The 22203-nt window shown below is 36.8% G+C and overlaps 2 protein-coding genes across 7 annotated transcripts; both read right to left on the bottom strand.

The window, feature by feature from the left end:
* Positions 1-165: 165 nt before the first annotated feature.
* Positions 166-8917, bottom strand: LOC113649638 (EGF-containing fibulin-like extracellular matrix protein 2). The gene is made up of 10 exons (XM_027157532.2): positions 8777-8917; positions 7402-7450; positions 7005-7217; positions 5833-5955; positions 5621-5737; positions 4817-4936; positions 3568-3687; positions 3242-3368; positions 2035-2230; positions 166-1938 (listed from the first exon to the last, which is right to left on the bottom strand). The coding sequence occupies exons 1-10, from the start codon at positions 8867-8869 to the stop codon at positions 1777-1779; spliced, it is 1320 nt and encodes a 439-aa protein (XP_027013333.1). The 5' UTR covers positions 8870-8917; the 3' UTR covers positions 166-1776.
* LOC113649701 (acidic fibroblast growth factor intracellular-binding protein B-like) lies at positions 8784-21797 on the bottom strand. Of its 6 annotated transcripts, none has more exons than XM_047805973.1 (12): positions 21665-21797; positions 20768-20998; positions 20500-20587; positions 19760-19958; positions 19521-19647; positions 17870-17970; positions 17557-17690; positions 16729-16837; positions 16581-16644; positions 14839-14925; positions 14058-14155; positions 8784-8918 (listed from the first exon to the last, which is right to left on the bottom strand). In XM_047805973.1, exons 3-12 carry the CDS (start codon positions 20582-20584, stop codon positions 8888-8890), a joined length of 1035 nt encoding a protein of 344 aa, XP_047661929.1. In that variant the 5' UTR covers positions 20585-20587; positions 20768-20998; positions 21665-21797; the 3' UTR covers positions 8784-8887. The 6 variants fall into 6 exon arrangements, with proteins under 6 accessions (XP_047661929.1, XP_047661927.1, XP_027013415.2 ...); XM_047805971.1 differs by lacking the exon at positions 8784-8918 and adding an exon at positions 11078-13956; XM_027157614.2 differs by lacking the exon at positions 8784-8918 and adding an exon at positions 11078-13956 and having other exon boundaries at positions 20768-20876; positions 21665-21771.
* Between the last annotated feature and the right edge of the window lie 406 nt (positions 21798-22203).

The following is a 22203-nucleotide window of genomic DNA, read 5'->3' as shown; positions in this document are numbered from 1 at the left end:
GACTGTGATACAGAACAAGCCTCAATTTTTGAGGAACTTTGTGGTGTTTAGCTTTGTGTGTCTCAAATGAAACATGTGCTAGTCTTTACCCCCATGGTTGATAGCTGTTGTCTGATAGAGCAGAGACAGGTGTGGAAACTGACCAAAACAAAAACCGAGAGAATATTGATCTTTTAAAAAAGCATATTTATTTAATTAGGATCTCCTTAATGAGGATATAAATGCAGGTAATTATATTGATTATTTTCTATTTTCTTATGACAAACTACACAGACAATTTATTATTCAATATGCTACACATGATAGCATCACAGAAAATGTCAGTAAGTGATATAAAACAATAGGTAGGTGTTAGTGGTTTAGTGATTTAAGGCATTGATCTACTGATCAGAAGTTTAAATGTCAGCAATGTCACACTACCACTGTTGGGATCCTGAGCAAAGATCATTTTAGTCTACTCAGATACATATAAAAGCATCTGGCAAATTAGTAAAATATAAAGGAAACTAGGAAGAACACAGATTGGTAAGACTTAAAAACAAAAATCTGATACAACTATGTCTGCTGAGTTAACTAAGAAAAAAAAGAAAATAGGAAACAATTTTATTCAACAGTCTTTAAAATGATGAAATAGAGGTGTTTTCTGTCATCAGTTACTTACTGTGGAATAAGTGATGATCAAGAATTAGATTTCATATACTGTAGAACTTGTATAAGGGATTAACAAATGTGTTCCTTTTGTTTATGGACACAATGTATGTGGAAACATGAATATTAATAATAATATGTTCATAGATAGTTTAACTCTCTGAGTAATAATTAAACAATATAGTCCATCATGGTTTAGTGTGTGTGTGTGTGTGTGTGTGTGTGTGTGTGTGTGTGTGTGTGTGTGTGTGTGTGTGTGTGTGTGTGTGTGTGTGTGTGTGTGTGTGTGTCTGTAATGTATGTGTTTGTGTGTGTATGTGTGCATGTGTGTGTGTATGAGTGTGTGTGTGCGCATGTGTATGTCTGTATGTGTGGATGTGGATGTTTGCATGTGTGTGTCTGTACTGTATGTGTGTATGTGCGCATGTGGGTGTGTATGTGTGTGCATGTGTATGTCTGTATGTGTGTATGTGTGTGTGTGTGTGTGTATGAGTGTATGTGTGTGTTTGTATGTGTATGTACTGTATGTTTGCCTGTGTGTGTATGTGTGCGCATGTGTGTGTACAGTATGTGTGTGTGCACATTCCAGAATAATCAGGCTAAAGTAAGTCACACTGAGGGGGAAATGATTTCACAGGCAGCTGTGCCAAATTTCAGAGCTCTTCTTTGCCATTATGCACACTTGTCCATTGTACATCGCAACACTTTATTAGGAAGGTTGCTGCAAATTCATTGCATCTTACATAAACATTACTGTTCTGGTTTCCTCTGAAAGAATTCTAAAAAAAAAACGTTGTCGTGTATTGTATTATTTTCAATTTAGTTCTCCATCTCTGAACAATCATAAAGGACGTGCATTCTCCTCAACATCTCTGAACAATCATAAAGGACATGCATTCTCTTCAACTATCTTATTCTCTTGAAAGAATTGTAAAGTATTCTATATCCATTTATGTGATATTTTATTATCTACAATGAATGGATAAATATTATGACCCTGTAAAAATTTTGAAAGCAAAATTAGTTTAAGTAAGACGTTATGGAAGCGCTAGAAAGACAACCTTCAAAAGTGTTCTATTTATGAAGCACCTTACAATTCGCTGCTTATCCTTGGTATCTTTCCTTTTTTCAGAATGCATAAGGTCCTACATGGATGGAAAGGCGGAGGATTGAGCTGCTCTGGTAGTTTATCAGCGGGTTGACAGACACCATCTCCAGGTCCAGAGTATACTCTTTGGGTCCTCTGACTTCCCGAGCCAGAACCAACATGGCACTGACATTATTGATTTGCTAAAAATGCACAGGAAAATCACTTCAGATAATTATACACCGATTTGTTTAAATGCATTTGGAAGATTGATTTGGAAAAATTAAATCTCCTCTTACCCTGATGTAAAAGTCTCCTGCATCATCACCTGAGCGGATGTGGAAGGTGTTGTAGGCTCCAGGGTAGACACTGGTGGCCTGGATTTGGAAGATGTCAGAGGGTACAGTGCGTTCAGAGGTGATGCTCATGTAGCGGTGCACGATGGAGAAAGGCAGGTCACGACATTCTGGTTTCACCGACGGACACACACATCGACTTGCGGGTTTGAGAGAGAAGCAAGAGAGAGTGTGAGTGAGAGCAGGAGAGGATGTGAAGAACAGATTGGGTGCTAAAACCCAGTTGGCACTGATATTTCCTGTATAGCCTCTGTGGATTTATGAAATACTCCAGTGTTTTTCAAAGCTAAGTTTTATCCATTACAATACATCTGTTCCTTATGTTGTTATCACAGACATGGCATTTCCTAGTACTGGAGAAATGAACAGAAACAATGTTTACTCAAAACTCACTTATAGAGGAAGTCTGTGGGCAGTTGATGAAGTCAGTCAATACACATAAATACTGTATACATAATGAGATTTCAATAAAGGTTGAGACAGAAATAAGAGTCATTCCAAAGCTTTTCTTATTAGATTTGTCTAATTCCGAACACTGTTGGACTGTAGTAAAAAATATTACACAAAAATAACTTACACTTAGACCCATTCAACAACAATTGAAATGCCTAGCAAAGCATTTACCCTATTGTCAAGAGATCCTGAGTTTAAATTCTGGCGATGCTGCAGCCATCTACAATTTGGAATCAGGGAAGCAAAATTAGGTGGGAAGGATGGCATGTTCTCCACTGTCAATCACAGCAATACTTATGAATTGTGGGTGTCTGTGTGAGCATGCCTTCCTGAGTCTGTGTTACACTGCTCTGTGATGCAACATGAGAAAGATATGGTTAACTGCTTCATGTGTCTTGGAGGAAGCTTTCGTTAGCCTTCACTCTGGGGTATCATCTTGCAGGTAAATCCCCTCCCAGAAACGTAAAAAAAAAAAAAACATTATGCATTTGACTGTAGAATCAACAAATTCGTAGGCTTCCACTGAAATAAGATTTAAGTGAATTGATTTTCTGTTCTTTTCTCAGAACAGGGAAATGTGATGTAATATAAAGAGACTAGTGTGAAAAATGCTAAAATATACTTTTAATATCATACATTTACAAAAGAAGATTTATAAATCAAATAGTGTGTGCATATGAGTATGTGTTTCAATCACTTCTCTGAAACATGGATGTAAGGATCACGGCAGCGATTGGAGTCCACACACTGGTATCCTCCATGAATATTCACACAGCTCTGTCCTTCTGTACACTGATGGGTGCCTGACTCACACTCATTCACATCTACACACAACAGGAACATCATGAACAAAAAATACTACATTGAAAATAGGCAGATTCTGGGAGGTTAGAATGTAGAATATTTTTTCTTTATGAGTCACTTTCCACCAACCTAGCAAGCTTCCTCTGCCATTTTGAAGAATGGTGATGATGTTCTAGGTGCAGTGGGTGTGAGTTGAGAAAGAAAAGAGTGAAGCCTTACCTTGGCAGAGGCGTGAGCCGAGTAGCTGATACCCCTGTGGACACACGCAGGAAAATCGGCCTGGTTCGTTCACGCACTGGAACTGACACAGATAACTGGAGTAGCTGCACTCATCAATGTCTGTGGACAGATGAAGATGGCGGATGGCATTATGACAATAGCTCATCAAATATGAGCACATTATTATATAGTATATTCTATGTACTATTATATAATTAATACTTTTTTTTTAGCAAATGTTGGGGTATCTGTGAGCAGCAGTGCAACTGTGTACTCGGTTTCAATGTGATGAGATCTCAAGATCTTCCTCTTTGTTAAATAATTTATTTAAAATACTTCTGGAGTTACAATTACAACCTGGATTATATGTTTTGGGACAGCTGATGTTTTTCCCATCTTCAAATGTCCAGTTTCAGAACTGGACCCAATGCAGAGGAAATGTGACCGGAGAGGAACTTGGTCACCTGCTGTTGTAACCCACCTGCCTCAGGGTTTAATGTGTTGTGCCTTCTGAGATGCTTTTCTGCTCACCACAGTTAGTTATACAGTACGAGACACCTTCCTGTCAGCGCAAACCACTCCTCTAATCTCTCCAAACCATACAACTGCCACACATTGTATGTTTTTGTATTTCCTTGTAAATCTTAGGAGAATTATCAGGTTCTGAACTTGTCAGGATCCAGCCCAAACTTTGGCCACGTGCATTTGTTTATGTTCTATGTTCACGTGTCTGTCCGGCCCTTGTCTCTTCCTCCCCGCCTCTGCACACCTGTTCCTCGTGTGTTTAATTGTCATGTCTATTTAGCCGTGCCACGCTGCCATAGGGATCCTCGTCGTCTTATGTCTTGTCCCTTGTCATGTGCATTTTACGCTATCCTGCATTTAGGTCTGTTTTTATCCCCCTGTCATTCTGAGGTTTCATTTAAATGTTAACTAAAGCTCAGAACCAAACCTTGAGATATTTGTGCATGAAAACGTTAAATGTTTCATAAAGGTGAGGTGTCAAACTAATTAAAAGCAGAAAAATCTAATTCTAACCAAAAGCCAATTATTTATGTTGGTTTAAGCTATAAACCATAATTCATCCTCACATACTGTTTACACACACACATTTCACAACAGATTTAACATATAATACTTTTGGCCAAACTTGTCAGCCCTAACATGATATTCAAGTTCAAATCACTTGTCCTCAATTTCATTAGAAAATATTTTCAGTTCAAGAATTAAGTACCAGTTAAACACTCACCATTGCATGTGAAGCCATCAGAGTCGAGGTCGTAGCCTTGTTCACAGCGACACAGAAATGTCCCGTATGTGTTGTAGCACCTCTGCTGACATGGTGCTCCCATTTCACACTCATTTACATCTAAAAAAAAACAGAACATAACAATACACATGAAGAAAAACCTACAGTATTCAGGGGAAATATGGTGGCCTGGACAAAATGATTGATTCTTTCAAAACTTTTAAATGTCCAATTGAAACACATTTTCTTAAAAAAATCAAAATATAATCTACAATAAATTCTAACCACTGAGATGACAGAAAATAAAACCTCCCAGGTTTATCTATTGAATAAAAAGAAAATATTTAGACATTTAAAATAAAGACCAAATTTGTTATTAGCCTAAATTAAATTAAGGCTCTCAGAAATTATTATGAAATGAAATTCATTCATGCAGTATTAAAAAATCGTTTTTTTTTTTAGTTAATTTTACTTATGGTTATGGTACAGTAAGATTATCATATGGTTTTTGATATGTTTTAATACTGTAGTTTGTTTGTTTGTTGTTTTTTTTTGCTCAGAACCTGAATTCATTTTTAAATTTGTTTGACTGTCTTTTGAAAAATAAACCAATTCCTGCAACTGCTGTGGTCTCTGCTTGGTGCTGATAATTCTGGAAGTCAAAACTTTCACCAGTATAGATTGTCCTGTGCTCATATGATGAGTTTTCGGCTGTTTATAGAACTGTAATTGTAGAAATAAAATATTTATTGTTTCTGATGTCTAACACTAGAGTGTTTGGTTAATGTTGTGTTAATCACTCACCCACACAGGACCGGTTGTTCTCAGCAAGCTGGAAGCCTGGCTCACACTGGCAGGAGAAAGATCCAGGATAATTGACACAGCGATGCTGGCAGTAGCGGTTCATGCACTCATCAATATCTAGCAGGACAGAGAATAGTTAACATATTGGCTCATACTGGCACACAGAGGTGGATGAGGCTGAGGGTCGGTCATATGAAAGTCGACTGTCTCACCGACACACTCTTGGCCGATCTTTCTGTAGCCTTCAGTACACTGGCAGGTGTATGTTCCGAGTGTGTTAATGCAGTGCTGACTCGGCTGACAGTCATGCAGGCCCAGTTCACACTCATCAATATCTGTAAAATAAATAAGGTCCATCAACATTTTGTAAGATTTAATTGAGATAATGTAATGAATTTGCAAAGGGTTCACCAAGAGGAACAGGCAAATATTTCTGGGCCCAGATGTGCAAAGCTGATAAAGACATATCCCAGAAGACTTTCTATAATTCACAGCTGTAATTGCAGCCAAATACTGACCCAGGGGAGTGGGTAATTATCCAATCAACAAACATTTGCTTTTTTGATCAAAAGGTTGCTTACCAGAACTTAAACTGATCTGTAAATCAAATAGTAAAAATCCCAAATAAGACCATTTCAGTTCCTGGCTGTAACATGCTAATTAATTCCTTAAGTACTTGTGAATATAATTATATTTATCATATTGAGACATAGGGGGGCACGGTGGCTTGGTGGTTAACACGTTTGCCTCACACCTCCAGGGTTGGGGGTTCGATTCCCGCCTCCGCCTTGTGTGTGTGGAGTTTGCATGTTCTCTCGTGCCTCGGGGGTTTCCTCCGGGTACTCTTGTTTCCTCCCCCGGTCCAAAGACATGCATGGTAGGTTGATTGGCATCTCTGGAAAATTGTCCGTAGTGTGTGAGTGTGTGTGTGCCCTGCGATGGGTTGGCACTCCATCCAGGGTGTATCCTGCCTGATGACGCATTAGTTAGTGACGCTCCCCTTGACCCGAGAGTAGTTCGGATAAGCGGTAGAAAATTAATGAATGAATAGCAATCTGCTCTCTCACACAATGCTACTGTAAATTAGCTTACAAAATGAGAGTTTGAGGCTAGTTACTTAGTTATTGTAGCTATAAAGCATGCAAGCATGCAAGAAGACACAAGGATTTTTTTTACTTCTTAGATTCCAGTTTGTTCAAAAGTACTCATTTTCTCATACTCATACTCATACATCCTCATCCTCATCTTCAGGTTCTGCAATGTAACTTTTTATTTCCATTTAGTTCAAGCGACTAGTGTTTGATTCACGGTGATAATACATACATACTGTGTACATTGGATATATTCAGAAAGAAAGCCACTCTTCCACTATACAGTATCTTACCTATGCAGCTCTCTCCCAAGGCCTCATAGCCCACAGGGCAGGGACTGAAAGCCCCATTGGACACCCCAGAAACACGTAGGTCTGGCTGGGCAGCAGGCTCGGGGGCAGTGATGACAGACGCAGAGCGTGGCAGACACAGGTAACCACCGTAGTGGTTAAAGCATTTCATCTCCCCTTGACATGGCTCTGCAATCCTCTCACACTCGTTTATGTCTGAAGACAGAGTAAAAGAGGGATAAAGTATGACGGAGAGCCTGAAACATGGTGGCAATTCTAAAGACAGACATCAAAAAGATCACAGCAAGCACAGAAAGCCTGCAATATCTCACTATCATACTAATCAGAGGACAAATCACTGAATCACTGTGTCACATTGCTCTAATCACCTGACACCCACCTTTACAGTTTTGGATTTGCGCATCCCACTCATAGCCATCTGTGCACTCCTGACAGAGAGACACATACCAAGACACATTTTCACACATAACTCAAGACATACTGTATCTGCAAAGATCGCCAGTTACATCAAAACAGTCATACTGGCAAAACCTTGTCTGGCCTTAAAATACACAGGACTAACACTTCAGAGATAGATTTGTGTTATCAACAAATCCAAGGGATCTAATGTGCTGATATGAATGTTTGAAAGCATTTCTAAACTTTTCTAAACTTTTAAAGATACCTTTAAAAAATAGATTTTATGTTGCCATTTAATGAATCTTATTAATTTCCTCATTTCAAGATTCTGTTAACATTTTTCCAGCCCGAAAATGATCTCCAATCCAAACCGAACAGTCCCTTTTCCTTTGAAGGCAAAGGAAACGGGGCTTTTCCTTTTTATACACTTTCAGCAGATGATTGAGATTGGTTGTGGGGAAAGGAGAAAGGGCCAAGTGCAAGTCAATGTTTTCATTACAATTCATTCCAAATTTAACCCAAATGTTGCAAAGGGCTCTAAAAAAGCTTAAAATTAATGGCTCCTATAGGTAGGGCTACTTCCTGTACTGAAGAACAAACTAGTGGGAATGGCTAGATAAATAAACAATTAATAAATCCATCTCATAAGTTACCTCTCAGGTCTCTTACATTACATTATTAAGGTATTGAGGTAGTTATACAACAGGACTCTTTTCTGTTCTGGCTATGAGGTGGTAGAATGAACTGGGTGGATGGATGTTGTGCATTTGTGCATCAACATCCCTTGTTTTGATAGTCCTATGAGCATAATAAGTCTGTTAGTTTAGATATGTTCTTTAATAAACTCTGGGTGCTTCACGGAACAGGAATACTTACATTGAGATCATGTGATTTATTTGCACACAGATTGAAACCATTCATCTAAATATTTTACTGTGGCACAGAACTAATCTAAAGGTTTCACAACATTACATGAGAATACTTATGTAATCATAACCTTTATGCTTTTTCATTTGTAAACAATTTCCCCATCAGTTAAATACAATGGTTCAAAGTCTACATTCAAATGGGTGAATTCTTATTCAGTCCAATGTTTGCTAGCCAGAAAATCATATTTATTTTTACTTAGATGCCAAAATTCATAATAAAGGAATAGCACACTTAATATTGATTTCTAACTGTTTGGCCAGCAAACTGATATCAACTCTGTGTTATACATATATAGTACATTTGACAGTTTTTTCCACTAAACACAAGTTATTATAAATAAATTATTAATTATAATGGGAAGAAAAATGTGGCACTAGACCATCTCTTTAAAACTAAAAGATAATGAAGATACTTCTGGTTCTTACCGTATAAGTGCCAGTCCCCACGGGTGACTGAGAGTTCGTCACAGACAGAAAGACCAGAGCGAAACACAGCAGTACACGGCACAATGCCTTCATATTTACACACACTCGTGCTCAAATGAATGTAGAAGCAGATGTGTAGACTCTTTAACACAGCCACCAATCAGGCAGAGAGAGGGTGAGAAAGAGAGAGAGAAATTTGAACCAAGAAACACTAACCATCATCCCAAATGTAACACACCTGCAAATGATGTAAATCGTTTAGACTGGAGGTGAAATACAAATGTTCACACAGCATTATAAAAGCTTCGTAAGAGTTAAACACTCTATGTGAGATGAATCTGAGCAAATCACTGTATGACAAAATCTGGAATGAAACATTGCTGGCAAAGATTATGTAAAAAACAATAATGACATTTATTTATTTTTTAATAAATATATCCTGTAAATATATGAGGTGTAGTCTACAGCTGCTCCTGATGTTTGTGCTGGAAAATGATTCCTGGCGAGCACTGCAAGGAAATACTCACACTGAGGCTGCTTTCCCAAAATCACAAAGTTACACAATAGTATTCAGTACCCTGGGATCTAATGTTAACAGCATGGTTTTTGGGAAAAGAAAGAAATGATGAAACTCTAAAGATGACTTGAGAATTATTGGCATCTTTTAAGAGAATGTCTGCGTAATGTCTTTATACGGTGAATAAAATCATACAGATGTACAAAAAAGGAGTTATGGTACAGAAATATGGTTGTAGATTGTTCATGCTATGGTTGATAGTCTAAGAGCTCCTATGAAGATTTTAGCCTAAAACATAGCTGTAAATATTAACTGTGGGGATGACAATAATTTTGATAGCAGTGATATGCATCAAAAAATACGTATAAAATTACTTTTAAGGCTAAAAATACAGTATTTAAATGAAACTATACAAATTAATTTGTGCTATTTATCGGGTAGAAATTAAAATTGCATGATCTAATATTTACTTCCGTTCATGCCAAAATATTCTTAAGGTTTCTTTGTGACAAAATCTGTGGCACAAAATCATTGCCTGACCACTATAAACAGAGTGTATACTTACAACCTAATTTAAAATGGGGTCTGTATTTAGAGCTTTAGGACCATGGCTGTGCAAATACTGTATGGCCAAAAAATATTTGGACAATTGACCATGACCTTATATGTGGACCTTCCTCAAACTTTTGTCACAAAGTTAAAAATATATAATTGTCTGGCATGTCTTTGTATCCTGTGTCATTACTATTTCCTCTTACTTGCAGTAAAGGCATAGACCAAACCTGTTCCAGCATGGCAATGCCCCTGAGCATAAAGCATGATACATACAGTAAAGACATGATTTACCAAGATAGGCATGGAAGACCTGACCTCAAACCCAATGAAGACACCAGGCCACCTTGACACTCAGGCTCTTATGGCTGAATCAGCATAAAACTCCAAAAAAAGTCCAAATGAATGCCATGCCTTTACATTAGAATTTTCAAAAAGCACATATGGACAGTTGGACGGTCAGTTGTCTACCTACGTCTTGACCATGTAGTGCATCAATCTACTGAAGATGTAACCTTAAGTATTCTTGGTATATCCCAGTCAGATACAATAGTACAGTTCATCAACTTTTTATCTGGGAAAAAAAAAAATCTGAGCCTAGCTTGCTTTCATGTTGATCTTATTATCTCATCATATTCTATTCTCTGATATGTTCATATTGATCCAGAAGTGGTTTCAATTGATTTTAGCTAACACAGTGGCTATGTGACTGAAAGGCAGCAAGCTTTAGATAACAACTGCAGGGGTTTCCAGTGTTACAGTGTGTGTTATCTACACTAATCTACATAATGACATCTGATATTAATTAAATGTCTTTTTCATTCCATGACTGCAGCCATATATTTCTCTTATTATGGCAAAAATGGCATTATCTAGAAAGCAAATATATTCAGTTTGATGATAAAAATGTGAAAAGAATAACTCAAATGGTAAAAATGTAAAAACTTACTCTATGCACGTCCCTTAATATGAATTTCCCGATTCTGCTCCTTCTTCTACTCCTGTGACTCTAATCTACTCTTTTTTCTCCAAAAAGACCTTACCATACGAAAGTGGGTGCTTCTAGTAAGATCTGAATAGTTCAGAGTTAGGCAAGTTGGTGGACTTACTCCCAGTGAGTCTGTGAGATAAAATCAACTTAAGACAGCCCACTCACTCCCCCTTTGCCACCCTTCTCCCGCCCTGTCTCCTTCTAACCCCCTAGGATTCAAATTCCTGGTCTCAGGCCCAAATTCCAAATTCATCTCTCAAGCAGTAAGAAACACAAGCAACATGTGTCGTTGCTTGTCTCCTGCCAGTGTGATGAGAACAATGCACCTGGGCTCTGTCAGTCAGATCCTCTGAAACAAACTATAAAAATCAGAGTTACTAAAAGCAGTGATTTTTAGCTGCATTTGGATCTATTGTGATGGTTTCTCAATCCATACAGTATGAAGCTTCAGTAACTATTCCCTTGCCCCCAGGTTCCTCAGCTGGAGATTTCCTGGCTGAAAGGAGGCCTGAGCAACGTCGACACAAATTAATGAGGGTCACAAGAGAAACATAGTCCAGAAAACAGTCCACTGACTGCCAGAAACATGTTGTATTTCTTAATCAGCCTAAGATTTATGAACAGTTAGTGTGTTTTTCCCCTGCACATTCAGGCACAAGACCCGAAATGAGAGCCAAGGGGTCCTGGTTTATTTTCTCCCAACTGCATCATCGTTTCACTGGGGTGTGTTTAAACCATTGTGATCACGGTCACGTTTTTCCAGTGCACATTCAAAAACAGGAAACATGCACAAAACTGGAACTAATGTCACTGCAGTTTCTAGTTCAAGTTTGTTTCTACCGATGTGAGTGAAGTTTCGGAACAATCACAGTACAGTACAATAGTAAAAGCAACTGCAACGTCATTACCATGTGTTTGAATTAACATTGTACTTTTTATAAATTCAACCCACTGACGTCACCAAACTGTTCTTCTTCTGTGATACTCTTCCAGGCTTGTATTTGTAGCTTCTATCAGTCATTGTTTGTTTCAGTTGGTTTCTACTTCCTGTATTCTCTTCAGGAAATGAAATACATTCTTGATTGGGTTATATTCGGTGATTGAATTGGCCAGCCTAAAATCTTCTATTTATTTCCCCTGATAGTAAACAAAGTCTGGTGTTATGTTGGAAGTGGGTTTTGGATCATTGTCTTGCTGTATGATGAAGTTCTTTCCAATTAAATCAGGTGGATTTCTCATTAAATTGGCAGACAGAATGTTTCTGTATTCATTCTGCTCCTAACATCATGTTACATCATCAATAAAGATTAATAATCCATTTCCAGAAGCAACCATGCAAGCTCAAGCCATGAACACCCTCCACAATGCTGGACCTGTGAGCCTTTATGTTTTGAATCATGACCATATCCTTTCTTTCTCCACATTTTTGCTTTTTTGTCATTTTGGTGAGGTTAATCTTAGTTCCAGAATTTTTGTGGCTCAACTCTATATATTAGTTTAGTTTGATTTTACTGCTCAGGAGTGGATTGCATGTTGTGGTATGGCCTCTAAATTTCTGCTTCGATTGGTGGATTGTGATATCTTCACCTCTGCCCTGTAGAGGTTGTTGGTAATGTCACTGAGTGTTGCTTTTGGATTTTTCTTCATAGCTCTCACAATATTTCTGTCATCTGCTGTTGTTTTCCTTGGCTGACCTGTTTGATGTCAGACTGTTAGTACACCAGTGGATTGTTCCATTTTGGGGATATTTCAAACAGTTATATTGGCTAACCCAATACTTGTGCAATGGCACTGATATATTTTCCCAGATCTCTGGTCTTCATGTAAGTGTATCCCTTTAAAAACATAAAATGTAGTCCTCACAGACAAACCCAGGGTCCAAACTTAAAGTAGACATTCAGAGATATTAATTGTTTAAATAGTCAACCTATCAGGATACCACTGGGCAACAAGAATCACCTGTCTGATATTTTTGTTTATTTGAATGGTGGGTGGGTTTATAAGGCCAGGCTCAACAAAAGGTGACATGCTCTAAGTTTTTCAACACATCTAGATGTAAGTATCAGAAAATGAAAACTGAAATTCTTATCTATTGTCACATTTTTTGGATCTCAAACCAACCTATCTATAGTACAGCGGTAAAAAATAATAGGCCTCGCTGTCTCCATACTTTCAGAGAGGACTGCATATCACCTAAGTGAGCATACAGTTGAACTGTTCCCGTTAGCCTTACTTTTTCCCAGAATCATCGTATTCTACCGCCAGAGCCGGGGTCATTAGTGGTGTCTTTTGTTGTGTGATATGATAAGTTTAACCAATTGTGGTATTGTACACTGCCAATCACAACACCAGAGTATCAAGCTGGTTCCTGTATTAAATTAACCAGATACCAAAATCCATAAAATGGAACAGTGAGACAATGGTAGTTCAAGCTTTCTGGTAAGCTTCTGGTGTCTTTTACAATACAAAAAGGTACTTTAGGTGACTGAAGATTCTGAGGCACTGCAAATATTATACTCTGAACACAGCTCAGTTTAAGTGAGCCTTGTCATACAGAGGTTATATTACTGCTCTGGTTCTGAGGATTTTTTATGATTATTTGTGAGGGTTATTGAGGTGACTGCTGTCACAGTTCACAGATTTTTACAAGGCAGTAAAAGTCTCACACACCCAAACTCCCATCTGCTGTCTCCAAAGCTGCTGGGGTAAATAAAGCCCCCTGCTGCTGTGTTACACCTTCAGGCAAATACTTGTATACTGGTAGTTTTTTTTTACTGTGAGAAAACATTACAGTTCCCCCACTTCCCATTCAGAGGACTTTTATGCTGTATCTACCGCAGTAAGCACACAGTAGATTGTAGGGAAAAAGGACGAAAATGTTATGAGATGTCCTTGTGTAATATATTTTACTTAATATGCATTACAGTATCAAATGCAAATTTTTTGCACTAGGTGTTTATAAAGAGTGCGATCTGTTTGTGCAAACATCTAAACTAATACAAAGAAATTTGTGAACGTGACAATGACAATTGGAGGTCCTGATCACCATTTTAATCATGGTATATTTTCAGGATGCAGCTTTTGATGACACCCATATACCTCTCCCATAGCACTTGATACCTGTTAGAAGACATATGAATACTTTTAAGAAAGTCTTATATTGTATTAACATGTGGACATGTTCACACACACATACTGTAGATACCCCTACTCACACTAACCTGAATGCATCAAGTGTGTGAACAGTGCTGGTGTAGTGAGTGAGGAAAAGCCTGAGATCTCCAACGGACCATTTATCTGATCGACAGGGTTCAATGAACTGATGGGAGAAAGTAGTATTTCAGACAGTGATTTCTAATCCATGAAAAACCATCACTATATCTAATTTATTTCATATATGGTACAAATATGGTAAATAAGGGTACTTTGAGAGAGATTGAAAACTACCACGTTGTTGGATGAGATGGCCCCATGCTAACAGCACAAATATTCTGATTAACCCGATATTTAACATAAATCTGCACAAATGTCTGGATTTATAAGAAACCATCTCATTGTTCAAGCTTCGTTTATGAAATATGTTGGTTCTGTAAGGTGTTGTTTTGGTCTGAATGTGGCAGTTTTGGGTTTGGATTATTTATTCTCATAGAAAGAGCAGCTATAAGAATAAGAACCATGTACCAAAAGACAAGTGCAACTGCTACTGTAGTTAATAACAGACCTAAATTTTTGTACTTATAGTTCACCTTAGATAAATTTGGCATGAAGTAAAAATAACCACCGCTCAAAGCACGAGTTTCTTTTATTACATGTCCCACGTCAACCTTATTTAGGGTTAAACTATAGATGTCGGACCCTCAGACTTATGTACAAATTCAAATTCATTTTATGTACTGCAGGTATGAGAACAGTACATGTGGATTAGGTAATTAAACAGATCAAAACACTTAAATGGTGTTGCATTGATAGTCAGAATTCAAAAGTTCACACATGAGGAATTACCTTTTCTACAAGGTCGATGAACAAATCCCGCATGTCTTTGGTGTTTGTGAGTTTGGATGCGATGTTGATCAGCGCTCGTGACAGATTCTGTAAAACAAAATGTGAGTCATTAATAAACTCACACTTGTAAAAAAATTTGAATGAATTTTAAAACGAGTTTAAAAAAGTAAATCCTAATTTAAATAAAAAGGAGAAATATCCAGATTGATTCATGCTACATGTTATTATTAGAAACCCCAACTAAATTTGGTCATTTTATTAATCACCAACGTGCAGTTGACTCATGAAGCTGGTGACAGTGACAAATCCAGTGAAAGCTCCATATACACACATTCTCTTTTGTTTATTCATTCATCTGGAATGCGAGTCTCCCACGTTGGGGGTGAGATCAGTGCTAAACAACACCTAGTCACATTTAGAGCCTGCTATCAAAGTCATCAGTTATGTGCAAGTATGAGCAACACACAGCCTTTTTTTTTTCTTTTATGCACATAAATTCAGAGGAAACAGATGAATTAATATTAATGCTAATAAGTAAAATTGTGAATGAAATGTGGAAAGCTGATGTGTAGGTTGTACAATTATTATGTATAGTAAGTGGTAACTAAGCTTTTAAATAAAGATTGAGTATGAATCAGAGGTGCTGTAATACACAACACTCAGTTTCTGTTCTTGCAGATCATGAAAACTGGTTATCTGTCAATGGAAGCCTGCTTTAAACTTGTTTAAATATTTAATATAACAAATTAGTTTTTTATCCTGAGATTTTCAGCAGACAATATTATAAATCACTAATTTCCCACAACAAAAAGGAGTATGATTTTGTACTTAAGTATATCTCGCTCTCTTACCTCCTAATCTGTAATCTAAAATAATCTGATCTAAACAGACACGACTGCAGAGCTTGGACGTTCATGTTAATCCTTCTATCAGTGCTATCATACTTGTCATCTTGTAGCTCTAGCTTGCAAACTAGCAGAGCATTGTACAAAAGCATTTCTTTCTAAAAATCGAAGCCCAGCTTCTAGTGTCTCCACTATCTCTCATAAATAATGAGTTCAGATCCCTGGTCCACCGAGCTGCCACTTCTTGGCCCCTGAGCAAGGCCCTTAACCCTTAACTGTTCAGCTATACAAATAAGATAAATGCCAGCTGCTCTGGTTAATGTGGGTTCTCATTTCATCTCATTATCATATTTGACCATGCCCACCATGGTAGCTAAGACTTTTCCATTCTTTTCATTTCAATGTTTACTAAAGCAATTTTATTATTGGGATTTTAAGTGGGTCACCTACCACTATGTCATAAATTCTCTTTCTCAGCACACGCAGCAGTTACCAGTGTGAACAGCAGTGCTACTGTGTTTTATGTTTTTGTTTATATAGCCATGTTCACTTTTTATTGATCTTGTCTCCACCCCTGTCATAGGTTTAACTCCCTAATGCATAATGGATCGCCTGTTCTCAGTTCATTTTTAATTTGTTTGTCTATTTAAGCCCTTGTGTTTCAGTATGTTATGGGTCTTGGTCATGTGATTTCCTGTTAAGCATTTCTAGTGCAGTGTTCTGTGAATCCTGGTTTGACCCACACCCTTGTTTACATTTACCATAGATTCTCCTTGTTTTATCTTTCCTGCCTGTTAACTGACCCATACCATGGACCATGACTGTTATTTCCTCTCACTGTGCAAATTACACACTATTCTGGATGATAAGTCAGAAACATCATGATCAAAGCCTCACCTTAAAATTAGCCTCCATCTCAGTGAAGACCTTGATTTTTCCTTTAAGTTGGAAGCAAACAAGGCTGCAACAGGAACAGAATGATTGACACCCTCAAAACACTCGTAACTGCTTACAGGATTGATATTACACTCAGCTTCGTCTGTACCTTTTGTGTTGATCCAGAAAGTCTTTATCATAAACCAGAACCTTTAGCTCTTTTAGATCATGCAAAAACTCTTTCTCCAGATCTATATCCATGTCCTCCTTCATGTCATCTAATAGACAGAGAGGGGCAATACGTGTTAAACATTTTTGTCCATCAATTTTGTTCCATAATGGCGTCCAGTTGCCCGTTACTACCATTTTCCAGACAGAAACCAGCCAAGTGTTGGCTTAATGATAAGCACTGCTTGGTTTTCCACTGGCATGAAGAACCTGGCATCTATTTTTAGGAGTGGTGTAAACAACAGGGCCGACAGGATTTTTGTTTGCGTTGGCTTGCCAGCAAACTAAACCCTAGATACATTTTAAATTCATAATACATAACAAAATATCCATTTGCCCTGGTGTGCTTATTTAGGGTCTTTTAACTTATTTTTTTATTATTCTTTCCAAAGCATTTGCATGACAAGGAAAGACGTGAAATGTGAGGCTGCATTAGTGCAGAATATACAGACATGTTTAAACTATGAATTTTTTATGTTCTGTTACTCTGACAACAGAAACAATCTATTTTCTAAAACATTTTCTTCAGTAGATAGAATGTTAACAAAACTTCTGAATGTTAAAAGCAAGAATGTTAAAAAACTGTCCAACTTGGAAAGATATTTTAATTTACATATTATATATAGGGGGTGTTAATGAACTGTATGACATACAATAACGAAGAGTGAAAATTACCCAGAGAAAGAAAATACCTGGTTAGTTTACCTGGAACTAAAACAAAAAAAAAAACATTAACATTTGTACATTACTGTGAACTAAGGCATCTTACCAATAGCCCCCACAGTCCAATAGCTGATGAGCTGGCCTGCGCAGAAGGCAAAATCCTGAAAAGACAGATACTGCAGTTTTCTCTTGCTTGTCTCAAAGCGGCTGTTAGCAAAGAATACGACAGCAGCGTAGTCCCTGCAAGGGAGAAATGAGTCAGTCAGGTGAATGGGATGATGAAGAGCAGATTGAGTGGCATAATGAATGAATGGAGGACTGTGCTAGTGAGGAAATGAAGAAAACTGAATACTTTGAATAATCAGTTTCAGAGCTATATTTATTTTAAGTAAATTTTTTGAGGCTGCCTAAGTTCCCACCTGGCCAGTGAATCGGACAGAAGGAAGTGATGCTGCACGTTCTCCACCAGGGGGCCTTTCAGTTCCTCCACCACTTTGAACACACGCTTGAAATTGTCAAACTGAGACAAAAGCTACAGTGTTACTTAAATCACTAATATTCAACCCAGATAATGCAACCCATTTAATCATACTAAATACATGTTTATTTAAGCATAAACAAGTGATTACATAAACTTTTATTTAGCACTATGAATATATAAATCAGCAAATATCTGAAATAACATATCTGTACTTCACACGTCAGAGCATGTACAGTACATGAATATTTAGTGTGTTTCTTAGTTATTAGGGAAACTTTGTGTATTTAATCTGTGCCTAGAAAAACCTCAAGGATTATGGAATAAACTTATTTGGAGTGATGGGACTAAATTGAGCTGTATTATTATAGGCATGTTTGGCCCATCTCCACACACCATGAAGCCCTGAGGTGGATCTTTGCTCTTTTGGCTGACGCTGTTTGTGTGAGCTACACAGGTATAAGAAATCTGCTCAGCATTGACGTCAACCGAAGAACTTACAAGACAGAGACTTTTTGGCAAGAAGAGTGAGTAGTTTTATTACTTGAGAAAATACATAAGAGGCCAAAAGCTGTCATTAATGCTTAAGGTGGTATTGTAGACTTTTGGTAAGGGTTATTTGTGTAATTTCTGCTATGATTATGATAAATATAATATATGGAAATCTTAAAAAAATGTTGCCAGAGGTTTGTAAGGTTATAAGCACATATAAACACATAATAAACAAATTACAGGCTGTTTACCAGGGCTGCACACTGAATTATAGATAGATAGATAGATAGATAGATAGATAGATAGATAGATAGATAGATAGATAGATAGATAGATAGATAGATAGATAGATAGATAGATAGATAGATAGATAGATAGATAGATAGATAGATAGATAGATAGATCTATTTAAGTTATTGTAATTTAATCATTTAATTAATGAGTCATTATACATAAGTAGTTTAAAGTGCAACAAAACACTGAAAAAACCCTCATCGAATTGGCTTAATTCAAAAGCGTGCACTGTTTCCATAAATTGAATAGCAGCACGTTTTCGTACATCCAATGTGATTTAATAAGGTATTTTCAAAGCCCTGAATAAAATCGAACAGCAAGTTTGCATCGAATCCACAACGCTGGTGTTCTTCAGTAGACACATTACAACTGTGCTATTAACGGTTAAATTTATTACTATAGCTCTAATTCTTATTAGTGCCAACATCTTCTTGAGTTAATACTATATAAACTGATCATATATACTCATAATAGTTTACTGTAAACAATGTTAATTTTTTCAGTGTAGTGTTCTAAAACTATTTAGCAAATCGTCATGATTTTAATAATAAAAATATATAATGACCATTTTAGTCATTACTGTGCAGCTGAACTGTATCTTCTTATTGAATAAATAGCAAAAAACTTAATTTGCACAGCCATCCTTTTTACACAATACTTTTCATATTGTACATTTAGTTTGTACACTACTATTATCAAAATATATTAAATACTATTTAATGCACAGTAAATAGGTCTAGGCTATCCTCTATTTCTCCATTGTAAGTGCTGCCAGCAGCAGCTGAGAGATTTTAAGTCTGATGCACCTGACGACGGCAGCTCTTTAAAGCGATGCCTGTCTTAGAGCTGATATCATCCAGGTCCTTCTTGGTCCCTTTAGAAAGCTTCTTTCCTAAAACCTCTCTGGCAAACATATGGTCAAACTCATAATACCTAGACATAAACAAAGACACAAAATTAATCAACACCACAAATATAACTATATGCTATATTTGTAGTCTGCAAATTATAATAAACTGTTCTAGATAAACTCTTCAGACAATACCTTCCTATGAGCATAGCTTGCCGCTGGGTAGGAATCTGAAAGAGGAGCTGATTAGCTAACTTTGAGGGGCAGTGCAAAAGCCGTTCGCACATCTGAAAGGTTCTATATTGGTCCATGGTGTCACTGTGCAGGACCTCTCCGCTAACATCACTCTCACGGAAAACACCACTCTCTAGCCGCATCCTCACCGCATCACTAACTGCAGAATACATGAATAAAATTGTGATTCTTAAAAGGCAGAAATTAAGCACAGTTTGTGGTCTTTTACATATACCATATTACTATAACATATTTTAACTTGGGCAATATATTTCTGGGCAAGATATTATTACTTTATTTTGATTATTTTATTTTGATTATTTTATTTTAAAAAGACTGGAATTATTTTAATAAACTATATTATAAGAAACCTACACACTTTATGGGTATATAATGTTTCATGTTTAATTTCCAACCAAATCTATCATCAGTTCTATCAACAAAATAATCTATCAACAAAAATGTCTGTGATGCAACTATCAAGGCTAGGTTTACAAAGAATGAGAGATTTATTTAGTGTTAATCTCTTAACATACACTATTAAGCCAGTTTGCTAGTCAGGATGAAACCTTTTCTAAAGCATATACTAAGACACATATTCTAAGTCTTTAAGTGTAGCTAACCTAAGCTTTGACTGGATTGTGGCTCCCTGATTGACACTGTGCAAAATCAGGCAGCTATGAGTCAACACTCATCCACACCTGAATATCCACACAACCACAGCTGGTACACCTCTTCATCGATGATGGTGGTGTTGCCCACAAACACGTCTAATTCAATAGACATCCTCTGAAAAAGAAGAATTTACAAACAACTTACAAGGTATAAAGCTTATTTCAAACAAATCACAGAGTAAAGTAATTATTAAATCATGAGTTAATGGCAAAATAATGACAAAAGTAAAATGGGGAAAATAATGAAATGTACAGTATATAGAATAAATATTGCCTAATTACCATTATCACTTACCCGATAATTAGTGTTGCACTTGGACTTAAACCTTATTAAGAGGTGATGTTAAACTCCTAAGCCCCAAACACACAGTGCTAATTCTGTACTGCTTTGTACAGCAAGACTCCTAGAGAAGAGTGTTAGCAGATTTCAACACACTGTATTATGCATGTTGGTTCTCAGTAGAAGAGGTTCACAAGTTTTTTGTAGCCAGGGGCCCAACTAACTATAACATCTTTTCCACAGACCCTACAGTGGAACAGAACATATTTTTAAGAAATGCAATAATACAGGGTGTCCCAAAAGTCTCCATACATAACTATGCCAGACCATGTATACTAGCACCACATCAGTTGTGCATTTATCAGTAGATGCTTATGGATTTCTCATTCTGAGTGGTCCACAATATTTCCAGTCTTTTTAAAATTATTAATAGGTTTAGCAACATGTGTGATGTCCAGCCAAAAAAAATTCAGTAGTTCATGCAAAGAACTGTAAAAAATAGTGCTAACTAAGCACAATTACTAACTTCCCCTATGCCTGGAGACTACTAAGAAATCCTGTTGCTTGGCTATTTATTAGTGCTATACAGCTGACTACTGACACACACACAAACCAGGTCAGGCCTAAATTGTTGCTATTTATAGTCCAACTTGTTGTTCAAGTATTAAACCCATTTACTTCAAGGGTCAAACCAAACAGGCTAATAACTAGACTGTAAGAACTACAATAATAATAATAATAATAATAATAATAATAATAATAATAATAATAATAATAATAATAATAATAATAATCCATACTCAAAACCTAAATATAAAAAACATATTCAAATTCAACAGTAAAAATTTTTTTAAATATGCAATTAATAGTAACTAAATACCTACCTAAAAAGACATGTACAGGAAAACTCACCTCGCTGTCTTTGGTTTATCATGTCACTAGAAAATCTGAGCCTGCTGCTTGTTGACATAAAGAACTACGCATGCGCAGTGCATACCAGGCGCTTTCCAGATTCAGGTAGCAACAAGCCGCATTCGGTTCTACGTTAGACATTTGTCCAGGGGATTATGTTTCAGACTGGAGAATACATTGCTGCCACCTACTGCTTACACGCGGGCATCCGAATAACCATTATAACAGAATATAGAACATTATTTGTGTGTAGTATTAATGATATAGTATTATTGTGGCTAATCCAAATCATTTAATATACACTTATCATCCTAATTTATAAAAAAAAAAACAAAAAAAAAACAAAACAAACAATGCATAAGAATTACTGATGAGTGGAAACAAGATTCTAATGCTTAGTCACATCTCACTAAAGAAAGATCAATGTGTGACCAAATCTTAATAATCTTAAAAGCTGCCACTCTCTGATTTGGTTAAGATATATATTGTAGAAAAGAATATATATGCACACTTTAGTTCTTTTCAACACGTTACTGTCC

The sequence above is a fragment of the Tachysurus fulvidraco genome, chromosome 21 (assembly GCF_022655615.1).
Source record: "Tachysurus fulvidraco isolate hzauxx_2018 chromosome 21, HZAU_PFXX_2.0, whole genome shotgun sequence".
Lineage (NCBI taxonomy): Eukaryota > Metazoa > Chordata > Actinopteri > Siluriformes > Bagridae > Tachysurus > Tachysurus fulvidraco.
This window is presented reverse-complemented; position numbering and strand designations above follow the sequence as displayed.

What these genes read in the sequence shown, in the direction of transcription:
- LOC113649638 (XM_027157532.2), bottom strand. Translation starts at nt 8,869, where the DNA reads ATGAAGGCATTGTGCCGTGTACTGCTGTGTTTCGCTCTGGTCTTTCTG. An exon ending in GCAAATCCAAAACTGTAAAG is followed by an intron (nt 7,218 to 7,401) that starts GTGGGTGTCAGG and finishes CTCTGTCTTCAG; the next exon opens with ACATAAACGAGTGTGAGAGG. An exon ending in CAGGAGACTTTTACATCAGG is followed by an intron (nt 1,939 to 2,034) that starts GTAAGAGGAGAT and finishes GTGCATTTTTAG; the next exon opens with CAAATCAATAATGTCAGTGC.
- LOC113649701 (XM_047805971.1), bottom strand. Translation starts at nt 20,584, where the DNA reads ATGTCTATTGAATTAGACGTGTTTGTGGGCAACACCACCATCATCGAT. An exon ending in CAAGCTATGCTCATAGGAAG is followed by an intron (nt 19,648 to 19,759) that starts GTATTGTCTGAA and finishes GTTTATGTCTAG; the next exon opens with GTATTATGAGTTTGACCATA. An exon ending in CACACACTTGATGCATTCAG is followed by an intron (nt 13,957 to 14,057) that starts GTTAGTGTGAGT and finishes GTCTTCTAACAG; the next exon opens with GTATCAAGTGCTATGGGAGA.